The sequence below is a fragment of the Dendropsophus ebraccatus genome, chromosome 5 (genome assembly GCF_027789765.1).
Source record: "Dendropsophus ebraccatus isolate aDenEbr1 chromosome 5, aDenEbr1.pat, whole genome shotgun sequence".
Classification (NCBI taxonomy): Eukaryota; Metazoa; Chordata; class Amphibia; order Anura; family Hylidae; genus Dendropsophus; species Dendropsophus ebraccatus.
The window spans coordinates 96660008-96678929 of record NC_091458.1 but is presented as its reverse complement, the minus strand read 5'-3'; the positions used below and the strand labels follow the sequence as shown (position 1 = coordinate 96678929).

Genomic DNA, 18922 nt, shown 5'->3' with positions numbered 1-18922 from the left:
ATAACCTGTGTGAACACTGCACATATGCTGGATCGTTAAGGCACCTGTAGAGGGTGCAGACAGCTGATGAATAAGAAAAATCCTGCACTGGGGTGCTCCTAGTGATGAGGAGCAGTGGAGGGAAGTTGCAATCCTAGGACATGGGTACTCTAAGCCACGCCAATTTGACACAGGACTTCAAGTTTAAAAGTTATTTTTTAGGACAATAACTGCATTACCTGCCAAATGGATCCCAGGACAGATCTTGGATTAAAAGCAGCTAACCGAAGGTACAAGCGGTTTGGGGAGGCAGATTGTGGGTACAGAGTCACTTTAAGTTACCCGAAGTAACCACAAATATATGTAGTAAACATTTGTTTCCATGTAAAAGCCATAGTCTCATGTTTTTAGTAAACACGGCCTTTCATTTGACAATTTTTAGGACAAAATATAAAACATGTTTGAAATGTTGATGAAATATATAACATGTATTTGTCTGCCACCTTGTGGTAGTCATGAAGAATATTGCAGATTTTCTTGGCCTATAGAAAAAAACACTATTTAAAATATGGGATGACATGATCCTTGTTTATGGTTATGTTATTCTTTGGAAAAGGGCAATGAACTTTATTCAAATGGCCTGCAGATATGCTTGTTCCTTTGAGTATCAATCATTTTCTTTCATTGCAGCCAAGGATATTATGTTACCTTATGTGTCTACCTCAGCTGTAGTCTATGGCAGGCAGTCTGCATACAACAACTACTGGAAGTTTAGTAAATGGAAATTGTTCCTAAATCATTGGTAAGTAGCCTTTTACTCGATCAGCTAATGTAACAAAAATATACCCCGCATTACGCAGGTTATTATTAACAATGATTGGTTTTTAAAGAATCTTGAGATACATTTTGCCTATCAACACTTTTTCTATCTAATGTGATTGTCCAACTAATTTGCTGCTTGTTATTAGGTAATTGGATGCTGTATTCAGCATGATGACTCTTCAGATACACTATAGTGTAAACCAATACAGGATTGCCATGTCTGCCATGCTGTCTTTTACAGAGTGGACATATTGACAGCAGAAATTGTGCCACAAATTGCTGACACACAGTAACGTGCTGGAGAGTCAATGCTTATTATTGAACTGGAAGGATTCAATTAACATGTAACTAATGTTTTTCAATGTGAGTCTTGTTGTGTCACCATTAACTACCTTATAGAAAGATACTGACTAAGGTTACCCTAACTTGTATGCAGATGCTGAAAAGCCATACAGACTCGTACAGACCCGCTCACAAATGACAGATGGATATCATTGTATGTATTACATTGTATATAATACATTGTATGTATTCTTTAACCTATACAGCCTGGACTTAGCACAAAATAATGTTAGCTATTTTTTATAGCAAGAGAAAGATTATCTATTGTTGATCTAGATCAGTCATGTCAAACTCTGGCCCGCGGGCCAAATCTGGCCCGTAGTGCCATCATTTTTGGCCCGCCAGGCAATTCAGAGTTTGAATTACATCTGGCCCGCCATGACTACTATATAAGAGACTATGAGGGAGGGCTGGCTACTATATAAGACTATGGAGGAGGGCTGGCTACTATATAAGAGACTATTGGGGAGGGCTGGTTACTATATAAGAGACTAGGGGCGGAGGTCTGGCTAATATATGAGACTACTTGGGAGGGTTGGCTACTATATGAGACTATTGAGGAGGGATGGCTACTATATGGGACTACAGGGGAGGGCTGGTTACTATGAGACTATGGGGAGGGCTGGCTACTATATAAGAGACTATGGGGAGGACTGGCTACTATATGAGACTATAAGGGAGGGCTGGCTACTATATGAGACTATGGGGGAGGGTTGGCTACTATATGAGACTATGGGGGAGGGCTGGCTACTATATGAGACTATGGGGGAGGACTGGCTAATATATGGGACTACAGGGGAGGGATGGTTACTATGAGACTATGGGGGAGGGATGGCTACTATATGAGACTATAGGGGAGGGCTGGCTAATATATGGGACACTTAGGGGGCTGGCTACTATTAAGGCACTATTGGGAAAGCTGGCTAATATATGGGGCAATTTTGGTTGGGTTGGCTACAATATGGGGCAACATTGGGGGGTTGGCTATTACATATATTGGGGTTTAATCATATCATAGCAATTTATCATGTTATTTATCATAGTACACAGCGCTGGGAAATGCACACCACTGACAGTGCCAGGAACATTGCACGCTACTCTGACAGTGCCAGGACCGCTGCATTTGCGCTTCAATAGTTATCAAGGTTGTCCTGCCACTTTGTCCAATTTTTAATTTTGGACCACTGTGTATTTTAGTTTGACACCCCTGATCTAGATGATCTTGTCCTCATCAGCATGAAGCCTGTCCAGCAGAACACTTAAAGGGACAGTGTCACATTTTTGAAAATTTTTTAATGAAAAGTAATAAGAAAAAATAGATGTGTTGTATTTTTTTTTTTTTTTTTACATTGGGCTTGAGTGTCTTTTATTTAAACTAATGTATGCACAGGGGGCTGCCATTTTAATAGTGTCTGTGTGTGACGTCATTTCACGACACACACACAGACACTATACGGCACCTCCATAACATTGGAGTGAACCGACGGAGTCCGTCTGGTTCACTCAAACTGGAGGCGCCGTCACTGTGTACTGCGCATGTGCATAGACATGCGCAGTACACAGCTTACCTGGGGCGGGGTGGCCATTTTTTTGACGTCCAGGAGAGGAACTAGAACGGGGGGAGAGAGACCGCACAGTGAGTGGGCAGGAGAACTCTGTGCAGCTCTCTCCCCCCGCCCCCCCGCGTCCGCCCGCCCGCCCGCTCGCACGCCCGCCCGCCCGCACTGAACTTGCCAGCAGCCAGCCAGTACGGTCCCCCCAGTACAGTTACGGGGCCGGAATGAGCTTCGGGCACGGACAGGCTGTAATACACCGTCCCGGAAGCTCACAGCTGCAGCCTCTCTGTGCCCGGACTTCTCTCCTGCTCGGCGGCCATGTGACATTGCGGCGCTGCAGAGCAGGAGAGAAGTCCGGTAACCGAGAGGCTGCAGCTGTGAGCTTCCGGGACGGTGTATTACAGCCTGTCCGTGCCTGAAGCTCATTCCGACCCCGTAACTGTACTGCGGGGGACCAGCCTGCCCTTACCGCGTCTTCTCCCCGTGCCCGCCATCACCCCAGCGCCTCTCTCCCCCCCCATCACCCCAGCGCCTCTCTCCCCCCCCATCACCCCAGCGCCTCTCTCCCCCCCATCACCCCAGCGCCTCTCTCCCCCCCCATCACCCCAGCGCCTCTCTCCCCCCCATCACCCCAGCGCCTCTCTCCCCCCCATCACCCCAGCGCCTCTCTCCCCCCCCATCACCCCAGCGCCTCTCTCCCCCCCCATCACCCCAGCGCCTCTCTCCCCCCCCATCACCCCAGCGCCTCTCTCCCCCCCATCACCCCAGCGCCTCTCTCCCCCCCATCACCCCAGCGCCTCTCTCCCCCCCATCACCCCAGCGCCTCTCTCCCCCCCATCACCCCAGCGCCTCTCTCCCCCCCGTCACCCCAGCGCCTCTCTCCCCCCCATCACCCCAGCGCCTCTCTCCCCCCCCCATCACCCCAGCGCCTCTCTCCCCCACATCAACCCCAGCGCCTCTCTCCCCCCCATCACCCCAGCGCCTCTCTCCCCCCCATCACCCCAGCGCCTCTCTCCCCCCCATCACCCCAGCGCCTCTCTCCCCCCCATCACCCCAGCGCCTCTCTCCCCCCCATCACCCCAGCGCCTCTCTCCCCCCCATCACCCCAGCGCCTCTCTCCCCCCATCACCCCAGCGCCTCTCTCCCCCCCGTCACCCCAGCGCCTCTCTCCCCCCCGTCACCCCAGCGCCTCTCCGCCCCCCCGTCACCCCAGCGCCTCTCCGCCCCTGTCACCCCAGCGCCTCTCTCCCCTCTCCAACACCCCAGCGCATCTCTCCCCCCCGTCACCCCAGCGCATCTCTCCCCCCCATCACCCCAGCGCCTCTCTCCCCCCATCACCCCAGCGCCTCTCTCCCCCCCCATCACCCCAGCGCCTCTCTCCCCCCCCGTCACCCCAGCGCCTCTCCGCCCCCCCGTCACCCCAGCGCCTCTCCGCCCCCCCGTCACCCCAGCGCCTCTCCGCCCCTGTCACCCCAGCGCCTCTCTCCCCTCTCCATCACCCCAGCGCCTCTCTCCCCCTCACCCCAGCGCATCTCTCCCCCCCGTCACCCCAGCGCCTCTCCGCCCCCCCGTCACCCCAGCGCCTCTCCCCCCCGTCACCCCAGCGCCTCTCCCCCCCCGTCACGCCAGCGCCTCTCCGCCCCCCGTCACCCCAGCGCCTCTCCGCCCCTGTCACCCCAGCGCCTCTTTGCCCCTGTCACCCCAGCGCCTCTACGCCCCTGTCAATCCAGCGCCTCTCCGCCCCTGTCACTCCAGCGCCTCTCTCCCCCCTGCCACATCAGCTTCTCCCCGTCACCCCAGCCTCTCTCTCCCCCCTGTCACCCCAGCGGCTCCTCCTACCCCCGGCTTCTCCCGCAGCCCTACCTGTGTAATGTCTGACACTGCGGACATCAGAGAGCAATAGCCTGTACGTAAGTGTGTGTTTGTCTATATATATATATATATATATATATATATATATATATATATATATTAGTACAGGATATTGCTCGCTCGTATCACTGGTGTCTGCAGTGTCACACATCACACAGGTAGAGGAGGTGTATGTGTATATATATTTACCACCTCTACCTTTGTAATGTGTGACACTGCGGACACCAGAGAACAATAGCCTGTTCTCTTCTGTATCTATATATATCTCCTCTACCTGTGTAATGTGTGGCACTGCGGATACCAGAGAACAATAGCCTGTACTCTCCAGTATGTATGTGTGTGTGATACCTTGGATTAAGAGCGTTTTGGTTTAAGAGCTCAGTTTTTCAAAATTGTGACTTGGTGTAAGAGCATTGCTTTGGTGTAAGAGCTCCCTGTACTGGGTGGGAGGGGGAGGGGCATGGTCTGCATAGCGGGGTCTACAGCCCTGTACTCTGACCCAGAGAGTCTCCCTCACCTTCCAAATCATAACAGATCCTCTTCAGGCTGGGGCTTACATCAGGGGACAGGACTGTGGAGGTAATCTCTCCATAGCTGTAACCCCTCTCTCACCGGACAGAGAGTGCTGCATGTATGTGCCCACATCTGCCCTGCTCATTCCTTCATGCTCCCTGCAGTCTCTGTCCGCCCTTGTGTTTCCCATCCTCTCCATTACTGTACAGTAACTTACAATATCACAGATTCTGCTGTTTCTGAATGTTTGTTTCATTAGTCTTACACGTTATTCAGAATAATAAATCATTATATTTGGGGTGTGGAACCAATTGTCTGCATATCTATGATTTTTTTATGGGAAAATTTGCTTTGGTTTAAGAGTGGATTTGGATTACAAGCACGGTCCCGGAACAAATTATGCTCGTAATCCAAGGCACCACTGTGTGTGTGTATATACACACACACACACACACACACACACACACACACTCTCTCTCTACGTGTGTAATGTGTGACACTACTGACACCAGAGCATTAGCCTGTACATACATATTATTTATATATATATATATATATATATATATATATATATATATATATATATACACACACATATACGCACACACACCTCCTCTACCTATGTGCATGCGGGGGATGGGCAGTGAGAAGTGAGGGAGGTGAGTGTGGGCGAGCTGTATACGGTTCTGCAGCAGCTGAGGTGCATTATGAAAGGCTAGGGGCATGCTCCTTCTATCTGCACTGCTGTGCAGACAACAACAAAATGGTGCTGCCCAGCAGTACACATAGTATCACCTTTCCCCTCTTTGTTCTCCTGTGAAAAGAGGAGGGAGGTGATGATGTCAGAGCAGTTGAGCAGGGACAGCCTCTTTTTTTCAGCATTCGGCTTTCAGGCTGCTTTTACCAGCAGTGTACTGGTGGAGCTCCCCCTGGTGGCCATCACTGGGAAATATGAAAAATTAGATCGTTAATTTTTCATATTTCCTTACATGTAAAAAAAAAATGAAAAACACATAAATTAACAAAAAAATCAACAAATTCAGTTTTAAGACTTTCAAAAAAATTTTTTAATTTGCGACACATTCCCTTTAAATGATACAGCCCTATTCACTACTGGAGAAGCTATATCAGTCAAGTTAGGTATGGTTTATGGAGTAATGCTTCTTAGGTAGAAGACCTTGGTATTAGGGATGGTCCGAACCTGGCGAGGTTCGGGTTCGTATGAACCCAAACGCTCGGCAGCAGATTCCCGCTGTCTGCCCGCTCTGTGGAGCGGGCGGATACAGCGGGAGGAACGCCTGGAAAACTGGGATACAGCCTATGGCTATGGCTGTATCCCAGTTTTCCAGGCGGTCCTCCCGCTGGATCCGCCCGCTCCACGGAGCGGGCAGACAGCGGGAATCATTACCGAGGGTTCGTGTTCGTACGAACCCAAACCGAACTCGGTTCGGACCATCCCTACTTGGTATCATTTTGTTATCGTTCGGTATCATTCTGTTGGGTTTTTATGAAATACATATAACAACATAAAATGCATGCTTACTTTTGGATATGTAGATATAATAGATGGCATGTGTACCTATAGAAACAATAATCAATGCCATAATACGGCTGTATATGAACCTTATCAGTGGATAAAGACAGTTAAAAAAATATGAGAAAGCAGAGAGCCAAGACTCTCTGCCCCATAACTTTTACATGCAGGCATGTCATTGCATTTTGCCATGCACAAATGAGGTTGCATTCAGCAGAGAACATCGCTATTCTGTGTGGGAGGGCACTTAAAAAAAAAAATAACAGTAAGTTGAAGTCTGGGGACACAATGTAGGGGCCTAATAAAGTGTGGTGACACAGTTTGGGGGCTCAAATAAAGCATGTTGGCCTCGTAAATTGTGGTGGCCTAACTAAAGTATGGGAGCATAAAGGGGCCTGACTAAAGTTTTTTGGCATAGTGTGCAGGCCTAACTATTGTATAGGGGCACAAGATGGCTACTTAATTTATTTATTTTTTTGTCTAACTATGGCGTGGAGGAACAAAGGGAGCATAATGTGGGAGCATATAAGGGGGTTAAGCATTGTCTAGGGGCACAAAAGAGGGGGGGGATTATAGAAACACTTAAAAACTAAAAACTGCTAACTTCTGTGTGGGGCCTAAATGTGGCACTATAATTGTTTGGAAGGCACTATTACTGATGGAATATTGAAAAGAAAAAATAACAACTCCAATAGAGAATCTGTTGCCTGTGAGCAAATGTAGAACTAGTATTTACAACTAAATTGCCCCCCTAGATGGATAAAATATTGGTAATAAGTGGTCATGGTGTGGCAGTATTATTTAGTTAAAGCAAGCTATAATAATTGATTATTATTCATGGTGGTCATGGTGTGGTGGTATTATTTGTCCCTTGTATACCGCCATCATTGATAATACTGACTTTGTTATACTAGTCCGTGTCTTTAAAGGGAGATGGCAGAGAAAAAAAAAAAAAAATATATATATATATATATATATATATATATTCTCTGCCATCTCCCTTTAAAGACACGGACTAGTATAATAAATATATATATATTTATTTTTTTTATTTTTTTTTACGGCTTTTATCCAATGCCAACACTTCCCAGTCATGTCATGTACATGTAGCATTTTATAAATGATAACTCTTACCTCCTAATAAAGTTGATGTCTTTTCGCAAAAGTGTAACTCAAGGAACTTAATAAAGCGACTAGATGAGCTATTAAGGGTTGTTCTTGCATGACCAAAGGCTTCTAGAATAGTATTTACCTGTTAATACAAAGAATAACATTTCATCAGAAATATCCAATATCAAGGGCAAACTAACTAAACCACACTAAAATGTATCTTTTAGAAAGAGTTCCTGAGTAAGGTTCAGCCATACAGGCTTGTCCCTAATGTTAATCTCAGTGCTGCTTCTCCCCTGCACCCCAAAATTCACCTCTCCCATGCTCTATCTGCAGTCAGGAGTCACAGGTGCCAGAAAAAATGGCAAACCCAGTATGTATAAATAGACCCATTTATAAGTCATGATTTGTTACTGATCCACCACCTTTTTTAAAGGGGTTGTCCGTCATTCCGTATTTTTTTTTACATTGTATCAGATAGATAATAAAAAAGATATGCCATATAAAGACACCAGCACACCACCGATAAGATATACTAATATTTTAATAACATGAACAAAACGCCACAGTGAATAAAAACATATTTTATACTAAGAGGCCATAGATGTGAGAACGGCCACAAGACAAACCGACCCTAATATACTGTAAACTAGACCCAGTGTATAAAAGTAACACTGCTATTGCACTACCCCAATAAATATATAACCAGTAACAGAAATGTTTGGATTGCTAGAATAAGCTTATCAGTATGATGTGACCTACAACATAAAAAATGTATGGGGCTTAGTGGACCCCGATCTGGACCTTCATTTTATTGGCGATATTTATACTGTACCTTGCTTGCTTGCTTCTTGTATTTTTATGTTGTGGGACACATTATATGCTAGCCATCACAACATTTCTGTTGTTGCTTATATATTTATTGGGGTAGTGCAATAGCAGTGTTACTTTTATACACTGGGTCTAGTTTACATCAGGGTTGGTTGGTCTTGTGGCTGTTGTCACATTACGGCCTCTTAGTATACAAAAGGTTTTTACTCTCTATGGTGTTTTGTGCATGTGGACGATTATATTTAATAAAGAGACTTTTTGATTGTTATATCTAATTGGTGGTCTTTTTTTTCTTTCTGATATTGTGCTTCAGCCTCATATTATGATATTCAGCACCCTTTTTATTAAAAGTGGTGCATGGTTCTAAATATTGTGTCAAAGTATTTTTCATATACAACAAACATCCTATGCCTATCTCCACACTCCAGTACAGGTTTTCTATGAGAATTTGCTACTGCTCTGGACAGTTCCTTACATGGTCAGAGGTGGCAGCAGGTGGAATAATGATATCCTCATTACTAAAACTATTGTACTATTGTAAGTGATGAAACATTGCTGAATGTCCAAATGTGCAGATAATTTATAAAATAAGGAAAAGGTATTTTGTTTAAAAAATGTATGAATTTTCTCCATAATTACAGGGAACTATTAGCAGGTTAAACAAATAACCCCTGCAGATGGCTCCCTAGTGGGCACTGAGGATGAAGGTATGTCTCTTACCTTTATCCTTGTTGCCATTCCTGTGCAGTTAGTTGTGAAATCCTCAGCCCGGTAAGGCACTGGGGGGGGGGGCTATCGCCACAGAACACTGATCTGGCCGGGGGAAGGCTGTATCAGTGCTCGGAGGACGCTAGCCTGACCATAGTGCACCTAACGGCTAACCGGGCAGAGGATTTCTCAACTAACAGCACAGAAACAGCGCCAAGGATGAAGGTAACAGGCATACTGTATCTTCATCCTCAACGCCCATGCCCACTAGGGGGCTATGGAGATTTGTTTAACTGCTGATAGTTCCCCTGTTAACTGTTAATGTTACTGTTAATTTAACAGTAATTATATAGCAGCTATACTTATATATGGCATACATTGAAGGTTTATAGAAAAAAATACATGTTAGCTCCTTTTTATGTGAGTTAATAAAGGCCAATTTTTTTCTCCTATTTCTATGCTTTCTGCCTTAAAGAAAAAAAAAAAAAGTTAAGGGATTTCTACTAAAGTGTACATGTTTATAGAAAAAGAGGGTCAGTCCCAGGTTAGACAAACTATCAGTTCTGCTGAGGTACAAAAATGAGATTTTAGATTGCTGAGAGAAGTCATTGTTTTGCTATAAGATTAAGGGGTACATTGTCTGGGAAAGGATCAGATGCCCATTTACCTTTCACAAGATTTGTTGATGTTTTAGAGTAAAAAAAAAAAAGTAGCACATATTCTGGTATAATACCATGCAGATAGTGATATATACTGAAAACGACTGTAAGTGGTGTTACTTTGTAAAATTGATGACAACTGTAAATCAACTAAACTAAAAAAGGAATCTCTATATACTGTACCTAAAAGGTCCCACTCCCAACTAATTTTTAATGTACATTATTGTATATGTCAGAATATCAGCCAAAATGTATGCTGACAAATACTTTGTCATACCTGGGTTGGACGTTTTAAGTTTGATAGACTGAAGAGAGTCTATTAGTGACTATGTTTAATCTATTTTCTGAATGTGTTAAAATATGATATGGTTTTAAGTCATAAAAAAATAAAAGTATACAGTGGGATTCAAAACACATAACAGTTAGTGTAAAAAAAAAAACAAATAAAGCACAAAATCATTATAACAAATTTAATTTGCCTCAATGCAAATGCACTTTACAGAAAGGAAAGGAAATACTAGGCTGTTCAAAAAATGTATTGTATGTGACCATTTTGGACTGCTATTTTGTAACACTACTGTATATATTAAAATGATATAGGGTGGAGGAAATGTTTCTTTTGTTTCTTATGCAACAATATAGGTGTACACCTGCATTTAACCAGATATCACTAGCGAAACAGAGAGACAGAACATGGTCTGTATATAGCAAAATATGGGAAATTCCATACAAAGCATAGTTATTTGCCTCTCTGTCTTGAAAGGGGAGACTGGTACAAGTAGCTATCTATCTATAAAATTCAAAAAATCTGCAGCACTCAGTGGTGACATTGGTGAACCAAGGTGTGAACTTAGATATAGCGCTCAAAAATCTGCAGCACTTTGAAATCAATTCAGTAATTCTCCTATGTGCAAAAAAATAGCATTTTTTAAAATAGGATTTTTGAGCGCTATATCTATCGAATATCCATCTTATTATCTATATCCTATCTATCTGGGCATATGCAACCACTTATCACACATTCCTTATACATTTCATTTCAAGCTAATAACAAAGACATAGTAGTATCAAAGTAAAAACTCACATGTTTGAGCTTTGAATGCAGAGAGCTTTTCCTGGAACTACACCTGAGGGTCAAGTGTTTAACTATATGTTTGCAGGCTTCTGTCTTGCCAGAACCACTTTCACCACTATGAACAAAATACATAAATGTTTTAACTTGAAATGATTTCTCAGCTCCACACATTTATCAAGCTTAATGTCTGTATCAGCTTACTGTATTGTAAAATAACAAAGAAGGGCACACTCATTGTTACAACCCCATCCCACCGTTCTCTGCTTACCTCTTTCCAGCAATGATACCTAATTAGAGATGAGCGAACCTGGAGCATACTTGAGTCCATACAAACCAGATCGTTCGGCATTTGATTAGCAGTGGCTGCTGAAGTTGGATAAAGCCCTAAGGCTATGTGGAAAACATGGATATAGTCATTGGCTGTATCCATGTTTTCCAGACAACCTTAGAGCTTTATACAACTTCAGCAGCCCCAGCTAATCAAATGCTGATCGTTCGGGTTCTTATGGACTCGAGCATGCTCGAGGTTCGCTCATCTCTATACCGAATCTCTCCGTGTGACCACTGCAGTCAGCACTGCAGATCTGTAAGACCGACAGAGTACTCTGCCGCCAGCGATCATCTGCTGTGGTCACATGTTGATGCCACATATCATTACTGAAGGTAGGAACCAGTAAACTGTAGATATGGGAGAAGTGAGGCATTGGAAAGGTGAATACACTAACAAGACTCCTATAATGATTAGACTTCATTAGGTACCTATACTATCATTTTCTTTTCAGTTTTTGTGCTCAGTTATAGTTAATGTCTCATGAAGTGACTTAAGCTGTTTGGAAATCTAGATAGTTCAAAAGAAAAAAATCATATAATGACATTTCCTGCCGCTGGGTGGCTAACACTATACCAAATCATTATTCAGAGATATGGTAGAGCTGTAGAGCCATCTAGTGGCAAAAGGCTAAACTTACAGACAAAGCATCTCGTACAAACAATAGAATAAGACTGAATACACATTATAAAAAGCAGAGAAAGAATGCACACTGCAAAAAATAATCTTGCATTATATATAGCCATAGAAATGGTCAGTGTGTTATTAATGCAGTATTTTTTTCTTAACAACATTCTGTTACAAAAGTCTCTTGTGATTGAGGCAATCTATGATCCTGAACATTTAAATGTGTTTTAGTACTGATAATAAAGTGGTCCAAGTCAAGCTGCATGATAATGCAATGTATGTTCAAGTGGAAAACACACAGTTTAAGGCTATGTTCACTCAACGTAAGTTTAGTATCTATCACGGCCATTGTTGCTGATTTGCAACAATGGCAGTGATGAATACTAAACTTACATTGTGCTGCAAGTAGAGGGAATCCTGGCCAGAGTGTATACACCTAGTATACGCTCCGCCATGATTCCATCTGGCCACATGAAAAACTGACATGTCAGTTTTCTGCGGCCACAGAGAACCTGTCAGTTCACAAAATGGAGCGTGCGCCTCCAGCCGCACCCTCCATTGTCTGCAGCGGTGAATTCTACAAGGGGACTTTTTTTCTGAAAGAACCTGCCTGTGGTCCATTTCAGATACCATGTCGAGCTATTCAACTAGTCCATATGATAGAAGCCACAGGAGAACCCATCTGCTGCCGTTCTTAGTAAGTAAGGTCTAACAGAGGCTGGTGGTATCCACCAGGTGACAGATGTGGCAATACTTTGTGGTTTCTGTTTTAAATTGAGTCCTGCTTTGTGCTTATGTAGTCTGGGCCTTCAAGGAATTGTCTAGTTAAAATTCTCTATTAAGGAACCTTCATATTTTAGGGGAAGTGAAAAGCTGATATAAGTAGTTTAGGATCCCTTTAGATGGCCGATGTACGCCAGTGTGCGGCCATAAACAAGAAACCTATCAGCAAGATTGGCGCTCATTTGCAGAGCTGTGAACATTCGCTCTATATTTTAGAGACTTTTTGTGGTGTGTGTAAAAAAGAGGCATAGCTTAGATAATAAGGGATGTGGCTTTACAGGAGGGGTGTCTTTTTAATTCAACAAAATACCTCCAAAATTTGGCTTAGTTAAGTATAATGCCGGAAAGTTAGCCAATAAATGGATTTCCAGGAACCTAAGACTGCTTGGCCAAAGCTTTGACTTTCTATGTATTAAGCCAGTACACTGCCCCTTTATGTGGTGCTACAATATTGATTTTAATCAAGCTACAGATCCAGCAATCCAAAGCAATACATTGGGTTGCTTGTGGGCTGCAGAAAAATCTATCTTGTTGTGTTACAAAAAGCCCCAGTGTAGTCCTGGTCTTACATGGGATTAGTAAATCTTCCCTTAGTGTTATAGCCATCTATCTCAAGGACAACCTATCGATTTGAATTGTGCAATACTTCATACAGGCCATATCCTTATCATCTATGATAGAATATCTATTGTATATAGATAGAACCACTGATTGCTTTAATAAACTGAATGAACATTTGAAGCATTCCAGCACATAGCCGCACTTGTTCCAGCACTTGTAAAAGAAGCACAAGCCTGGTGTTTGCTCTGCACTGAAAGATAATACCAATCACAGCTGAGTAAACAATATCTAGGCTAATACTAAATATCCGGAATAAATCCAAAGGCGAAGAAGCAGAATGACTATAAAATGAAATGTAAATACAAGTAGCATAGTATTAAAGCAAGACATGAACAGCAAGCTATACAGCCTCAAATAATTACTCTTGGAATTGTAAATATATCTATAAAAATGCATGAGGTCCCTCAGGAGACTAAGGAACAACATAAGAAGCTTTTATCACAAAAAGCAGAAGGAGAGCTTGAAGCGTTCAGAGGAACCTACCACCTGTTAGCTTTAAAACATTTTTTATCATTGAACAATAAAAGACTTGTGGTTGTAATTGGATTCCGATTCTACAGTACTGTTATGCTATCTATAAACATTCAATAGCTGGTCCTAGAGACCTCCCTCCATCAATGTTATAATAGAGAGAGGAGTGGAACATAGCGGATCATAGATCTGCAGCTGCTTGTCTCTGGATAAACGACAAGCTTTAACATGTTAAAATGCAGATAAATCATTATTATAGACATAGGATGGCTTCTACCAGTTTCTTTGTATGAGAACAATCTAATGTTTGTCTCCCCTTGAGTTATAAGACAAAAAAAAATATATCCAGAGGGAAGGAAGGGAAGGAAGGGAAGGAAGGGAAGGAAGGGAAGGAAGGAAGGTTTTAGGTATATAATCTCTGCCTCATCAACTCCTCATGGGTGGCTGTGTCCAGATTTACCTTCTCTGAAATTTAGTTAAGGACTGCAATTTCTCATTATACAAATTCAAAATATTATAAATACATGATCGCAAAAACCTTAAATGGCTGCAGTTCACATCACAACCGTATGGTAGCCACATATAGGTACATGCTGCATAAAGTTTCCAACAAAGTATTGCAAAATCATGTTGTTTTCTAATCTGAATATCTTGTGTCACTGATCTCGGGATATGTGAACCCATGTGAAAAGGTAAGGAAGTACACATAAGTAATCATATTTATGAGGTGTCCTGCACCAGTCCCCACCCCCTACTTTGGTCTTAGAAAGCAACCCAGCTACTGTTAATGCAAAATAAACTCAGCAGGTCAGAGGGACAGAGTGTGCTGGTGCACTAAACCCACAGGAACAATCTCTATTTAAAACTGAGGAGGTGAACGGAGAAGTACCGATTGAAAAACACATCTTTATTGTCAGTTTTTCAGATTATTCATAAGAAATTTGTTGTGTAAATGTGCTTTGATGAGACTTTATGGTTAGACTCACTGTACAGTTACTATTGGGCTAGGGGCTTAATGCACATACAGGGTAACACCTTGAGATAATCCTAAAATAAATATTCTATTTAACCTAGCAAATAAAAACCCATTCTTATGTTACTATAAGTTCATTAGATAATACATGCACAGTGTTGTACACAGCCTACTTCACGGCAAAAACAAATTATATATGCTAATACTGAACAGACAGCACCTTAAGATAAAGCACTGAGGTCTTCTTTCTTGGAAAACCATGTGGTAAGCTCTCTCTGAACAAGCAAAGATGTGAGGAGGAAGCGAGGAGCACAAGCGTCCAGAGATATTACGGTATAATTGAGTAACCTAAAATGAGAAAAACATTTGAGAAGAAAAAGAAACATCATTCTAATGAGCAAAACGAAACATTTGCTTTACTATTTTGTGTATTTTAGTTATAGAAATTCACTTGATTTAAAAATTTTGTAAAAGTTCCAGCACTTAATAACTACATTTGTAATGTTCTATTAAACCTTAATTAATTGGTCATTTGTACCCTAAGGCTATGTTCAGACTATGTAAGAGACCGACTGGGTCACGGAATGGCCAGTCTCTGAAAAGATCAGATCAGATCAGTACCGGCTGGATGATCTTTGCAGCCGCAGAGTTCTGTTGTGGGCGCATCCATGTGTGCCCGCATCAGAACTACCCACAGCACACTATGGAGCGTGAAGCTGGAGCTGCTCGCTCCATAGTGTGTACTGACATGGGTTTCTGCGGCCGCTATTGTCATGTCAGTTGTTTGCGGCGCCTGGCTATGTGTATGTATATGTGTATATGCTCGGGCCGTGATCCCATAGGCGGCAAGGAAACATATATTTTCATAATAATCACGGCCGTTGTACAATGGCCGTGGTTTTACGAAAATATACGATGTGTGAACATAGGCTAACAATGGACCATTAATTATGTGGAGCAAATGATCAATTTGTTTGTTTAATGGCAGATCAATGCCCCTTTTACATGAGCCAATTGTGGGCAACAAGTGCCCCTAGTAGTCTAGGCAATCCAATGGTCCTATTGTGAGGATCACTAAAACCATTCAGCCACATTGCACAATTATTATTAGTGTTTTTATAAAAGATAAAAAAAAATTCTGACTCAATGAAACCATTGGCGGAAAGAGGTGTTACCAAGTTTTGCCAAATAAGGGCACAGTTGCACCCAATATTTCAGCCTGTTCGAGTGGGAGTTTTCCCTTTGTATTGAATTAGACTGGGATGAACGTACAGTATTCTGAAATATTTTCAAAAAAATATTATCTGAAGAAAAGCTTTTTTTTATTTTATAGTTACTGCAAGATGAACTATTGTGTCTGTGCCAGAATTCTGTTCAAAAAGCACCACATGGGACCCCACATTTATTTTACATTTTAGAAACTTTTGAGATTGTGTCTGAAAAGAAAGTTGCCTAGGGTGTGACCTAAATCTGACTCAATATTCTTGTGCACTTTATGCAAACTAAAGACTGCAGATGTGACCGGTTTATCAACCAGCTTGAGCCACATTGATAAATATGCTGCATTTGAAAGCTGTCAAAGTTTTCACATAAATAGTTTAAAGTCCACTGTCCAAAACAACTAATTTAGACTTTCAGAAGAGGTACATTAAAGACAACTTGTGTGCAAATGAACACAAAAACATGCCCAAAAAATGACAACATTTATAAAATGAGAACAAAAAATATATTAAAACTGGTCCTTACCAGGGATGAGTAGATTGGGAGATCTTTGTATGGATTAACTAGCAACAAAATATTCCCAATGTATGTCTGAAATAGAATTTAATAAAGAATTACACACAATCATCTGGTGCAAGTGAATTCAAGTCAAACTTTAGGGCCATCGTCAAGTGAAATATGAAGACCTCTGGCCTTAATCTGTTCCTTTGCTTCATCTTCATTGCTACAGACATGGTTATTTTCAGGCATAGTAGAATACATTAGATGAGCATTTATTATCTAATACAGTACCTATAGAATTCCACTATTTGTTTGGTCCATGACAGATACATGTCTTTATCAAATTCCAATATCTAGAGTATGTACTGAATATTTAATGCATACAGTGTTTTGTATAATGCTTGCTCTTAGAATATCTAAGAAACTTTGTCGTCTTAGTGCTAGATATGTCTGATGGTCTTTCTCTGCTCCTGAACCTATAAATCTCCTTGTTGCTATTTACTCAATGTTATATGGCTTAGATACTGCAGATACACATTGCTGCTCTTCTCAAGTGAAAAACATTTTAGCAAAAATTTTGTATATTCAACAGGTTTATTAAGTACAAGTCATGTCTAGAGATGAGCGAACTGGGTTTGCGTTAGAGTCGATCCGAACCCGAATGTTCGGTGTTTGATTAGCTGGGGCTGCTGAACTTGGATAAAGCTCTAAGGTTGTCTGGAAAACATGGATACAGTCAATGACTATATCCATGTTTTCCACATAGCCTTAGGGCTTTATCCAACTTTAGCAGCCACCGCTAATCAAATGCCGAAAGTTCGGGTTCGGATCGACTCGGGTTGAAGCAAAGTCCTTTGGTCTTTAGATATATTCCATTTTGTGTACATAAATTACATTGGCTTTACTTTGGGCCAGACAGAATTTTTTTTTCTATTCTCCTTCTTGCATAGACATCAGCTTGTGGTTCTACAAAAGTAATGTCATATTTCTTTCCTTCCTGCCAACTGTTATAAGACTCAAAGTTGCAGCCGAGCAGCTCACATAGCTGCCAGAATTATATCTTTGGTAACAGTTGGAGAAAATCATGTCTCAGTTGGGAGGAATAAAACTTGCATTGTGCCATATTTTGTTATATTACATCTAAACCATTGTCAGTTCACATCAATCACTGAGTAATGTCAGCCATACACCATACACCGCTTCCCTTCCTACTGTACAGTTGTAAAAATAGAACACTGTTTAACAAAAGAACACTGTTTAAACAAAGCTTTTACAGTCTTCGTAGATGAAAAGGTATGGAGATTATAATGACAACAATGACGCTTGTCTGTCAATCCAGTCATTTGTAATATAGTGTTATATATTATTACTCTTAACCACACATGTAGATTCCTACTGAACTTTATCTAATTTCCTAAACAAGGGTTCTGTGTTTTTGTGTGTTTGCAATTTCAGCCATAGCAACGTGCTCCTGCCTAGTGTGAACGGTGTTCTAGGAGAGCTGACCAATTTTGTCCTTTTTTTCTGTGTTCCAGTTGGGGGAGTGGCTGCCTCTACTTGGTCGTGCACTCCACCTGTCCCACCCAGATGGTGCAATTATTTTTGCAGGTATTAGACGGATCTTGCATGCCCAGAGCATAGGCGTATTACATGCCATGGAGAGGCCATAGTACAGTGTAGGGTCTGCCTCGATATGAGTCCACCTTACCGTGGTGGGGCAGTTTACACTGTTTGCAAATAGTAACTCATTATTTTTGTGGGAGTTTTTTTAAGCAGTTGGGGGGGGGGGGGGCTGCTTTTAACTATTTTCATGTCTATGGTGGGTCTGTATCTTGCTGTTGCGGTGAGCTGTTGCATTTTTCTGTGTTTTTGTGTGTCTGTCAATCCAGTTATTTGTAATATAGTGTTATATATTACTCTTAACCACACATGTAGATTCCTACTGAACTTTATCTCATTTCCTAAACAAAGGTTTATACAGGGTGAGAAGTGTAGATACCGGCTTTGAATAAAAAGTACATAGTTGAGCAATTAAAGGTGACAAATTATCAAGATTTCGCCGTATAAAGTAAATGTATGGCTTATCGACAGTTTCTGCAAAGTCTCCTTGCATATATCTAAAGCATTTTACAAGTGTTCCTTCTGCCCGTAGACATAGTTTAGTGATCTCCTGCGCTGTATGCTAATCACCTGTTATGTAGGCATCAGTCAGGTTTTTGAGTCGGTGTTTGGTTCGAATGCTCACCCGAAGGCACCCGCGACAGAAAGAAAGAGGTTAAGGGACCCCCTTCCTTGTTGGGGTGGGCGCTAGGCCAGACACACTGAGTTTTCCCAGGTTGCTGGGAAGGGGTCAAAACTGGCAGCCTGGACCCCAGGGGGTTAACTTAACAGCTGCA

The 18922-nt window shown here is 42.2% G+C and overlaps 1 protein-coding gene across 1 annotated transcript in view; it reads right to left on the bottom strand.

Annotated features, from left to right (window-relative positions):
* Positions 1-18922, bottom strand: part of MYO16 (myosin XVI) — a 202436-nt gene that overhangs the window by 136952 nt on the left and 46562 nt on the right. Inside the window, exons 11-14 of the mRNA XM_069972945.1 lie at positions 16551-16616; positions 15025-15152; positions 11011-11116; positions 7753-7870 (exon numbers count right to left, since the gene is read on the bottom strand). Of these exons, the coding sequence (XP_069829046.1) occupies positions 7753-7870; positions 11011-11116; positions 15025-15152; positions 16551-16616 (418 nt within the window). The remainder of the gene's footprint in view (positions 1-7752; positions 7871-11010; positions 11117-15024; positions 15153-16550; positions 16617-18922) is intronic.